General features: G+C 45.8%; 1 protein-coding gene across 1 annotated transcript in view; it reads right to left on the bottom strand.

Moving 5' to 3' along the window:
- The window catches only part of LOC143301856 (cathepsin L-like), a 25,600-nt gene extending 16,883 nt beyond the window's left edge, over positions 1 to 8,717 (bottom strand). The window contains exons 1-5 of the mRNA XM_076616272.1: positions 8,592 to 8,717; positions 7,828 to 7,936; positions 5,432 to 5,476; positions 4,042 to 4,155; positions 2,920 to 3,027 (exon numbers count right to left, since the gene is read on the bottom strand). Coding sequence (XP_076472387.1) covers positions 2,920 to 3,027; positions 4,042 to 4,155; positions 5,432 to 5,476; positions 7,828 to 7,889 — 329 coding nt within the window. The 5' untranslated portion in view covers positions 7,890 to 7,936; positions 8,592 to 8,717. The remainder of the gene's footprint in view (positions 1 to 2,919; positions 3,028 to 4,041; positions 4,156 to 5,431; positions 5,477 to 7,827; positions 7,937 to 8,591) is intronic.
- Positions 8,718 to 12,330: the final 3,613 nt, after the last annotated feature.

Below are 12,330 nucleotides of genomic sequence, written 5' to 3' on the forward strand. Positions count from 1 at the left end.
TGACTGATAAATTTTTGCATGGACAGTGTATTGTCAAGGACAACACCGAGGTTCCTGACTGACGTGGAAAGAGGGATGGATGTACTGCCAAGTTTGATTTGTGCATCACACCAAATGGAACGTGAGGTGACACGTGAAGCGTGACGCGACGCGATGCGACGCTCGTCCACTGTCGTCACTCTTTTTTGTTGTTGTTTCTTTTGTTTTAATACATTTATTTGCTTATTTATCATCATTGTTTCTTTTTGTTTAATAAATTTATTTATTTGTCTATTTATTTAATTTTCATTATTATTATTAATTAATTAATTAATTAATTTTTTAATTATATTATTATTATTTAGTTAGTTATTTAGTTATTTATTTTATTTTATTTATTTTTTATACTTATTTATTTTTTTATACTTATTTATTTATTTATTTTTATTTATTTATTTATTTTACTTTTTAAATATTTTTTCTCAAGGCCTGACTAAGCTCCTTGGGTTACGCTGCTGGTCAGGCATCTGCTTGGCAGATGTGGTGTAGCGTATATGGATTTGTCCGAACGCAGTGACGCCTCCTTGAGCTACTGAAGCTGAAACTGAAACTGAAACACTCTCGTCAGTTTCAGTTTTCTCAAGGACGCGTCATCGCGTTCGGACAAATCCATATATGTACACTACACCACATCTGCTTGGAGATGGAGTGGTGGTGGAGCGATGGCCTAGAGGTAACGCGTCCGCCTAGGAAGCGAGAGAATCTGAGTGCACTGGTTCCAATCACCGCTCAACCGCCGATATTTTCTCCCCCTCCACTAAGACCTTGAGTGGTGGTCTGGACGCTAGTCATTCGGATGAGACGATAAACCGAGGTCCCGTGTGCTAGCATGTACTTAGCGCACGTAAAAGAACCCACGGCAACAAAAGGGTTGTTCCTGGCAAAAATCTGTAGAAAAATCCACTTCGATAGGAAAAACAAATAAAACTGCATGCAGGAAAAAAAAAAAGAAAGAAAAAAAAAGGGTGGCGCTGTAGTGTAGCGACGCGCTCTCCCTGGGGAGAGCAGCCCGAATTTCACACAGAGAAATCTATTGGGATAAAAAGAAATACAAATACAAAATTCCCGATCAGCAGCGTAACCTAAAACTGCGCTCAGTCACGCCTTGAGTACATGCATTATACAGCTGTGTACCTATCAGAGTGGCTATCCCCCTCCCCCCCTTCTCTCTCTCCTACTCTATCTCTCCTTCATACACTCTTCCTCTCTCCCCCTTCCTTTCACCCCCTCTGCTCTTCCCCCCCCCCCCCCACCGCCACCTGTCTTCTGTTCTCTATCCCTCCTTCCTTCCTTCATTCCGTCCTTCCTTCCTAACCCAACAGTATGATCCTGATATTCAGATGTATGTGTGTGCTTCTCTCTCCCCCCGCCCCCTCCCCGCACACCCCTCTGCATATAATGATAGTATTTATGTAGCGCTGAATCTTGTGCAGAGACAAATCAAAGCGCTTTCGCACCAGTCATTCACACGCATGCATAACTCTAAAAACTGGAGAAACTGAAGACAAGGAAGAGGCAGGGAAGGGAGGCTATATTGGGAAGAGGTGGGTTTTAAGGCCAGACTTGAAAGAAGAGCTGAGTGTGGATGGATGGAGACTTGACGAAGCGAAAGAGGAAGTTCATTCCAGTTGCAAGGTCCAGAGAGACAGAGAAAGAACGGCGGCCACCAGTCATCATAACCATCCCACGTATAAGGAAGCAAACACTCTCCTCCGCAGCAGATTCCGAAGAGGCTGGGTCACCCTGAACGGAGGCTACCAGGCACACCAAGATCCCATCAGGACACTGGAGAGAAGACACCAGACTACCATCTACCGCCTTCGCACAGGACACTGCGGCCTCCGAGCACACCTGAAGAGGACTGGAGTCGCAGCCACATCCCTATGTGATTGCGGCCAGGCTGACCAGACCCCATCCCATATTCTCCAAGACTGCCCCCTGTATGAGAAGATGCGGCAGCAGTCCTGGCCTGGGGGTGCTGACCTCAACACCAAGCTCTGGGGGACGGCAGCCGATCTTCACCGGACGTCCGAGTTTGTGGCATCCCTCGGACTTCGACCCTGACTGCGTAGCTGTCGAACGCAAAGAAGAAGAAGAAGATCATAACCATCATGCCCACGCCTGAATCATTTGGCCTTGTGCGGTGCTCCACATTCAGGGCGGGAAGTAGATGATGACACAAGAAGAAGAAGAAGAAGAAGAAGAAGAAGAAGAAGAAGAAGACTGCCATAGCTGATTCACAAATTTCCAATATTGATCACAACGACTACGAAACACAAAGTTGCACACGGCGATTTTTTTTCAATATTTCAGCACAAAAGAAAGCAAAAGAAAGCTTTGACGACTTAACTCACTCAATACGGCCAGTCCTCTCTTCTCCTCTACACAGACCCCTCGGATGTCCAGTGGGTGTCTGAATGACCCAACCTTTAGCTTCCGTCGTCAGAATTGCGGTATTCTTTGTCAACATTCACCTCTTCAGTATAAGAGCCTTCCGCTTGCAATATTTTGATGATGGTAATTGGGGTGAAACGCTGTTAACGTCGTCTCTTTCGCCGTTTGTATGGAGAGAGTTAAAGCCATGATCGTAGAATGGAAGAGGAGATGATAATTATCACGAGGGAGGAGAATGGAGGAGAGGGTGTGGTGGGAGAGGGGAGGGGGAAAGGGAGAAGAAGAAGAAGCAAAAAAAAAAAAAAAAGAAGAAAAAAAAAAAAAGGACACCAATTCTTGTACATTGATCTCAGAAATCCATACTCGGTCTTCTCCTTCCCCTTTTTATCTGGTCTGGTCCCTCTGTCCCCCTCCCCTTCCCCATCTCCCAACCCTCCTTCTCTCTGTCACCCCCTCCCCCCTCTCCCCCCCCTCCCTCTTTCTCACCTGTCAGGAGGGTGGAGGGGGGCAGGACGTGACGTCATCAACACAGTGTGACGGAACTCCGCTGACGTCATGTCCGTAAACTGGTTCACCCCGAACTCGACTTCACCCCTGAAAAAAGTCATCATCATTATCAGTATGATGATTATTATTATTATTATCATCATTATTATTATCGTCATTATCACCATCATCATCATTATAATCATCATCATCATCATTATAATAATAATAATAATTATTATTATTCAGTTAGTTATTATCATTATTACTCTTCTTGTTCTTCTTCTTGTTATTTTTGTTGTTGTTGTTGTTAAATTCAGCGTACTTAACAAAGTAGGTGACGTCGAACCGAAATCAATATGACTGAGCCAAATCGGTCTGAATCAAAAAAGCAAGAGCAGGCTTTTTGTTTATCCATTAATTAATTAATTAATTAATTCATTTATTTATTCATTCATCTATTTATTTATTTATTTTCCAATTGGTTTGTGAATGACGATCAGAAGTGGAAAGGTTCAGGTTGTGACCATATAAGTCAATGGTTTGGATAACTAGACTGAGCATTTTATTTGCTTATTCATTTTTTTTTAATACTTAGTATTATTTAGAGAGAGAAGAAGAAGAATAAAAATAAGAAGAAGAAGAAGAAGAAGCGCGCTCGCAGAGAGATAGATAGATAGATAGATAGATAGATATAGATAGATAGATAGAGAGAGAGAGAGAGAGAGAGAGAGAGAGAGAGACAGATACATAGACAGAGAGACAGAGACAGACAGAGAGGGAACAGGTAAAATGGAAGCCATCCAGTCGGATAAACACACACAGACAGACAGGCAACCAACTCACCCATCCACCCACCCACCCACCCCCCCCCCCCACCCACCAATCAACGCCCCCCCCCCCCGCACCACACGGCCCCACCTCCCCACCCAACCCCCCAGCCAACCCCCTCGCCCCCCCACCGTCCCCCCCCCCCACACATCCCAACCAACCAACCAACCAATCCACCCACCCACCACACACACACACACACACACACACACACACACACACACACACAGAAACATCCAGACATGACATGAATCTGGACGTACTGCAGATCTTCCTGAGTGACTACCTTACCGGTGGTCTGTGTTGAGGAAGTTGATGTGCTTCAGGTTGGCGAGGAAGGTGGACAACCGATGCTGCTCCTCTTCGGCCGTGCGGTACACCTTGCCGTGTTCCCTTTTCCAGGCACTGAGTCACACACACACACACACACACACACACACACACACCACACACACACACACACACACACACACCACACACGCACACGCACACACACACCACACACACACACGCACACGCACACATACACGCACACACACACCACACACACGCGCGCACACACACACCCACACACACACACGCAGACCCGCCAAATATCACTCAAAGTGAAAAGACGTTAAATTAAAGAAAGTACACACACATATTCACACACACACGCAGACACACACAGACACACAGACACACACACACACACACACACAGAAACACGTATATATTGTGGGCTTTTACACGAGCGCTCATGCACACATACATGCACGCTTGCACACACACACACACACACACACACACACACACACACACACACACACGGACACACACGAAGTGTCATCAACTTCGTCATCTACTATTTTTCGTGTCAGATTACGGCACTTCTACCCCCCACCCCCACCCCCCACCACCCCTCCCCCTACCTCCTCCACACACACCTCCTCTCCCTCCAAACTACCCTTCCCCCCTACCCCCCAAACACAGCCCCACGCTGGCAGAGGTACACACACACATGCACAAACAACACACACACACACAGACACACAGACAAAAACCACACACACACATACACACACAAACCACACACACACACACACAAACCACACACACACACACACACACCCATGCACAAACCACACACACACACAAACACACAAACCACACACACACACGCACACACACCACACGACACACGCACACACACACACACACAAACACAGACACACACAAACCACACACACACACACCCATGCACACACACACTATGCACACACCCACCCATGCGCACACACCCATGCACAAACCATACACACACACACACACACAAACCACACGCACACACACAAACCACACACACACACACACACACAGAAACCACACACACACACACACAGACAAACCACACACACACACACACACACACACACACACACAGACAAACCACACACACAGACACACAGACACACACACACACACAAACCACACACACACACACACACACACACACACACACACACACACACACGCCTCTCCCCCATTCGCGCCCCCTGCCCCAGTGTCTTCAATAAAGATCCCCCCCCCAAAAAAAAATAAAAAACACACAAAAAAAAGACAAAAAAACCCAGCAACAACAACAACAACAACAACAAAAAAACAACAACAACAACAAACAAATCCCCAATCAACGACTCACATGAACAAGTTGATGCCTTCTCTCTTCCCCTCAGGGAACGCCTTGCTGTGGACACACCAAAGAGATTCATTGACCAACTGCACCACGTGTTGGCCCAGAGGTAATGCGCTATTGTATATGTGTTAGCCCAGAGGTAATGGCCCAGATATGTGTTGGCCCAGAGGTAATGCACTATTGTATATGTGTTGGCCCAGATATGTGTTGGCCCAGAGGTAATGGACTATTGTATACGTGTTTGCCCAGACGTAATACACTATTGTACATGTGTTGGCCCAGAGGTAATGGACTACTGTATATGTGTTGGCCCAGAGGTAATGCACTATTGTATATGTGTTGGCCCAGAGGTAATGCACTACTGTATATGTGTTGGCCCAGAGGTAATGCACTACTGTATATGTGTTGGCCCAGAGGTAATGCACTACTGTATATGTGTTGGCCCAGAGGTAATGCACTACTGTATATGTGTTGGCCCAGAGGTAATGCACTATTGTATATGTGTTGGCCCAGAGGTAATGCACTATTGTATATGCATTGTCTCACATGCGGCGCTCTGAGTCCATCATATGCGGAGTGGAGTGATGGCTTAGAGGTAACGCGTCCGCCAAGTAAGCGAGAGAATCTGAGCACACCGGTTCGAATCACACCGACAGTCGCCAGTATTTTCTCCCCCTCCACTAGACCTTGAGTGGTGGTCTGGACGCTAGTCATTCGGATGAGACGATAATCCGAGTTCCCGTGTGCAGCATGCACTAAGCGTACGTAAAAGAACCCACGGCAACAAAAGGGTTGTCCCTGACAAAATTCTGTAGGAAAATGCACTTCGATAGGGAAAGAAATAAAACGGCAGGCAGAAAAAAAGGGGGTGGCGCTGTCAGTGTAGCGACGCGCTCTCCCTGGGGAGAGAAGCCCGAATTTCACACAGAGAAATCTGTTTATGACAAAAAGAGTAATACAAATACAAATACAACCCCGTGAGTGGCATAGTGCGCAGCGCATAGTGACGTCGCCGATTATGATCGCTTCGTCAGGTCTCCGCACTCAGCTCTTTCAAGTCTGGCCTTAAAACCCACCTCTTCACAAGATAACCAGCCTCCCTCCCCTACCTCTTCCCTGTCTTCAGTTTCAGAGTTATGCATGCGTGTGAATGACTGGTGTGAAAGCGCTTACATTTGTCTCTGCACAAGATTCAGTTCTATATAAATACTGATGGAGTCTCCCGTCGGACCGACGGATGAGTAGGCAGGCAGGCTTATCTGTCGGTGTGTGTCTTCATATGGGAGAAGAGGCCGATTCTGGATGTGCAGCACTTCCCACAGGTGTTGCAAGGGAAAACGTCTCCAGAAGTTGAGCCCTGCTTCCTTCGCTCACGCTTCTCCTTAATGGCCAGCGTTCTCTTGTTTTCAAACGTCTTTATGCCACTAGAGCACAGCATCCTCCAGCCAGAGCGGTCAAGGACATCAGTTTCCCAGGAAGCGATGTCTATGTCACAGGCTTTGAAGTTTGTCTTCGAGGTGTCCTTGAAGCGCTTGCAGGGTCTTCCAAGTTCGCGGTGGCCTTCCTTCAGCTGGCCATACAAGAGCATCTTCGGGATCCTGCTGACTGTCATGCGGACAACGTGTCCTGTCCAGCGTAGGTGGCACTGGATCAGCAGGGTTTCTCTAGGAAGGAGAGAGAGAGAGAGAGAGAGAGAGAGAGAGAGAGAGAGAGAGAGAGAGAGAGAGATCTATATGTATACTGACCTTCGGTGTCGCCATTGCATTCACCAGTCATGGCATACAAACCACACTCAGTGTAGGCCTATAGCTCGCGAGCGGTAGTTCAGATTATTTCTCCTTTTTTCAGTGTATATCATGTGTCATTTTCTTTACATGTGTATACATTTTTATTGTTTAGTGATATTTATTGTACCTTATCTGATGTCCATTTTCCCAGGCCACAAATATGTACACTTGTGGACCTACATAGTATACTGCTTTTGTTACCCAGTGTTATACCAATATCGCTTTAGTACAGTGGCTGTGAAAACAATGAAGGAATCACCATTGAGTCTTGTAAATTATAAGTCAGTTAAAGAAAATATTAGCATTGTATATGAAAATATCCTTACTGTGCAATTCAGCTGATTATTATCATACAACTATAATTAGCTAAATATGACAAACATAACGATATCGTCCCTGAATTGTCAGGGACTAGGAGATCTGAAGAAAAGAAGAGATGTATTTCGCATCTATTTTCAATCATTGTTAGCTTCCTTATCTGCTGATTTTCCACGGCTACACATAGACACAACGACGAACAGAGGCAGACGGACAGACAGAAGGACAGAGACACAGACAGAACAGATGACAGTGTATCAGGTAAAGCGGAAATCAAAACCAACACAAACAACGTACAGCTTTGTTGCCCAGGCAACGCCAAGGAAGACCACTCCAACGACACAGACGACGAATCTCATGGTTCTGTCGTGGCGAAGGTATCAAAAGATTCAACTTGTCCTCTGCTCTTCAACGAAAAGCATGAAACAAAAAAACGAACAAAAATCAATCAAACAGTCAATCAGCTAATCAATACGCTTTCATTAACTGCGATTTTCTTGTGCTGTTTTGCTCAATAACAATGTTAGGAGGAGGAGGAGGAGGAGGAGGAGGAGAAGAAGGGGGAGGAGGAGGAGAAGAAGAAGAAGCAGAATGAGGAGGAGGAGAAGAAGGAGAAAAAGAAGAAGAAGAAGGAGGAGGAGGAGGAGAGAGGAGGAGAGGAGGAGGAGGAGGAGGAGGAGCAGAAGAAGAAGAAGAAGAAGATACCGACGATGACAACGACAATGACAACGATGACGATGAATAAAAGGTGGAGGAGGAGGAGGAGAAAGGGGAGGAGGAGGAGGAGGAGGAGGTGGAGGAAAAGGAGGAAAAGGAGGAGAAGGATTAGAGGAGAGGAGCAGGAGAAGGAGAAAAGAAGAAGAAGAAGGAGAAAAGAAGAAGAAGAAGAAAAACGAGAAGAAGAAGAACAGCAGCAGCAGCAGCAACAACAATAATACACAATCCAACAAACAAACACATTCCTCATCGAAACACAAGTCACAAACATAACAATTCCGAGATTCCAGTAACAGTCACCGAGATATCAGAACAGACACACACACACAATAGATCGTGCTTACCACGTACGTAGCAGTGGGTAAGTGAGATACAGACAGCACGCGTAACCTTCTGCTATCTGTCCATAGTAGATCATTTCTAAATACCTGACCAGTTGCCACTGTGTGAACTTTGATAGCCAAACACAGTCTAATATCATCATCTTAGATGAACAGACTATGAATAAATAAACGAACGAACGATAGCCAAACTGGGCCGTGGTATATATCATTATTATCAGCACCGCTTGGAAGGCAAGATATCACGATCACCCTCTGTACTGGCACGCTTGTTGACTCACTGATAGATAGTTCGCTTTTTGTTATCGTCTTTTCACCTCGTCTTTGAAATATTTCTCTGTCTTGTCTTTGCTTTCGTTGTATGTGATATCCCTCTCTGTCTTGATATCCCTTGTACATACATATGAAAAACACACGCACATACGCGCACACACATACATACACGCATACACAGACAGACAGACAAGCACACACACACACACACTAACACACACACACACACAAACACACACACACACACACACACACAAACACACACTAACAAACACACACACACACACACACACTAACACACACAAACAAACACACACACACACACAAACACACACACACACACACACACACACACAGACACACACACACACACACACACATGTCGAACACATGCCTTGCCCTGTTTGATACGGCTTTTAATGCCATGGCCCACACCCCACCACCCATCACCCCCATATGTACTAACTACTGACTGGGAAGGAAAAAAACAAACTCAGCCTCACTGTAAAGAAAGAATTATCGAGATCCTTCGTACCATACACAGACATGAAGCAGAAGGTGAACACTTATGTTAAGGATCTTTGGCAAGAGGAGTGGAACACCCAGACGGACAACAAGCTATTCCAGATCCGTCCAGACCTAAAAGAGACCCTCCATTTGGGGGTGAAGAACAGAAAGGAGGAGTCTGTGCTGTGCAAACTGCATGCGGGGCACACTTTCTTTTGTACTCATTCGTACTTGTTGAAGGGGGAAGAGGCCCCTCAATGTATTCCCTGTGATGAGCCTCTCACCGTGAAACACGTGCTCCTTGACTGTTGGGATCTGCATGACGTTAGACACATACATTACACGGCGATTTCTTTGAAGACCTTGTTTCGTGATGTCCCTCCATGTGCGCTGATGGACTTCTTGAAAGAAGTGAACATTTTTAATCAGATTTGAAGGTTTTAAACTATGGAAGTTTTTTTAAACTTTGAGTGGAAAGCTCAAAGTGGTGACTCGTTTTAATTTTTTTTATATTTTATTTTTTATCCTTGTAGTCGGTATTAACGTGGCGATAGCCTTGAGATGGCCTTAGTGGTTGGCGAGGCTCTAAGCACCATAATTTCATTTCATTTCATTTCAGCCTTACTGATATACTCACCTCGCATGCAAACTGAGTGTTCTTGTCTGTTCTTGATTCTCACGGTTTCCCTGTCTTGCGGTTGTTGATTTAGACGCCTGGCTTTTCTGCTCTTTCGTTCGTCTTGTGCATACAGGACCAACAACAGATGGCAAACTTTTCAACTTGCGGCGACTCCACGCCAGGTTCAGGGTGTTTGAGGCACTGTTGAGAGAGTTTCTCTTCGCTGATGACTGCGCGCTTGCTGCACACACCCATGAGGACATGCAGTTCATTATGGACAACCTCCTGCAGGCGCTTTAGACTCACCATCAGCCTCAGCAAGACCGAATCCATGTATCACCCAGCTAGCTCACAGAACGCGAGTGCCTCCCCCCCCCCCCCCCACCTGCAATCAAGATCGATGACACTGAGATCAAGTCAGTCGACAAGTTTTGCTACCTGGGCAATACCCTGTGCAGCAACGGAGTCCTTGGTGCAGAAGTGACGCTGTGCATCGCCAAGGCCAGCTCCACCTTTGGCAGACTCAACAACAGGCTGTGGAACAACAAAGGCATCAAGCTCAGCACCAAAATCAAAACCTACAGAGCTGTTGTGCTGATCACCTTGTTGTACTGCTGTGAAACATGGACGACGTATCGCCGTCACATTCAACAATTTGAGCAGTTTCACCAGAGATGCCTATGAAAGATCCTCGGCATAAAGTGGCAAGACAGGGTCTCCAACATCCAGGTCATAAAGAGGAGCGGCCTGCCCAGCATCAAAAGCCTGCTGATCCAGTGCCAGCTACGCTGGACAGGACACGTTGTCCGCATGACAGACAGCAGGATCCCGAAGATGCTTTTGTATGGCCAGCTGAAGGAAGGCCACCGCGAACTTGGAAGACCCTGCAAGCGCTTCAAGGACACCTTGAAGACAAACCTCAAAGTCTGTGACATAGAAATCGCTTCCTGGGAAACTGATGCTGTGCTCTAGTGGCATAAGGACGTTTGAAAACAAGAGAACGCTGACCATTAAGGAGAAGCGTGAGGAAGCAGGGCTCAACTGCTGGAGACGTTTTCCCTTGCAACACCTGTGGGAAGTGCTGCGCATCCAGAATCGGCATCTTCTCCCATATAAGGACACACACCGACAGATAAGCCTGCCTGCCTACTCATCCGTCGGTCCGACGGGAGACTCCATTATCATGGGCCAGTTATGGCAAGGGAGGTAGACGTTGTTTCAATACCTGTCGCTCTTCCGAAGACGTTGACGATGATGACAAAGGATCGATTGTCTTAAAGATTTTGTGAGCAAATGTGTGTGTGTGTGTGTGTGTGTGTGTGTGTGTGTGTGTGTGTGTGTGTGTGTGTGTGTGTGTGTGTGTGTGTTCACGTCAGTTTTAATTCCCGTGTGTGTGTGTGTGTGTGTGTGTGTGTGTGTGTGTGTTCACGTCAGTTTTAATTCTCGTGTGTGTGTGTGTGTGTGTGTGTGTGTGTGTGTGTGTGTGTGTGTTCACAGCAGTTTTGATTCCCCAACCAATGCCCATATCTGTGTCAAAGACTGGTGCCTGTGTCAGCCTGCACTCTGACCGAGGACTGTCGCTCGAGAGACGTGGTGGCGGTCTCCTATCAAAGAGGGGCGCTCACCCAGTCTGACTCTGCGGCAGACAGACAGCTGTCATCAGTAGGCAGTGCAGTAAAAGCTGGTCGTGTACATACTGAACCAGAGCAGGTGACAGGTGACAGAGAGCACCACCCAAACCAGAGTATATAAAACAGAAAACCACCAAAACAATCCAGTTTAGTTGAAGCCGTATACATATTGAATCAGAGTGTTTAAAACTGAACACCACCAAAACAATCAGAAGTCGTATACCAGAAGTCGCGTGCACACTGAATCAGAGTAAATAAAACGGAAACCACCAAAACAGTTTCAGTTTCAGTTTCAGTAGCTCAAGGAGGCGTCACTGCGTTCGGACAAAACCATATACGCTACACCACATCTGCCAAGCAGATGCCTGACCAGCAGCGTAACCCAACGCGCTTAGTCAGGCCTTGAGAAAAAAACAAAAAACAAAAAAACAAAAACAAAAACAACAACAACAAAAAAACAACAACAAAAAACGGGGGAATAAATAATAGATAAGCTTGCATAAATAAATAAATAAATAAATAAATAATAATTATAATATAGAAAAAGGTAGTAGTAATAATATTAGTAATACTAATAAAATGATAATAATAAAACATAAATAAATAAATAAATAAGACAACAATGGTGATAAATAAGCGAATAAATGTAAAATATGAAGACACACATTCACACATACACCCACACATGCATAACAGAAATGCACCAAACATG

This window comes from Babylonia areolata, chromosome 28 (assembly GCF_041734735.1).
Source record: "Babylonia areolata isolate BAREFJ2019XMU chromosome 28, ASM4173473v1, whole genome shotgun sequence".
NCBI classification, from domain to species: Eukaryota; Metazoa; Mollusca; class Gastropoda; order Neogastropoda; family Buccinidae; genus Babylonia; species Babylonia areolata.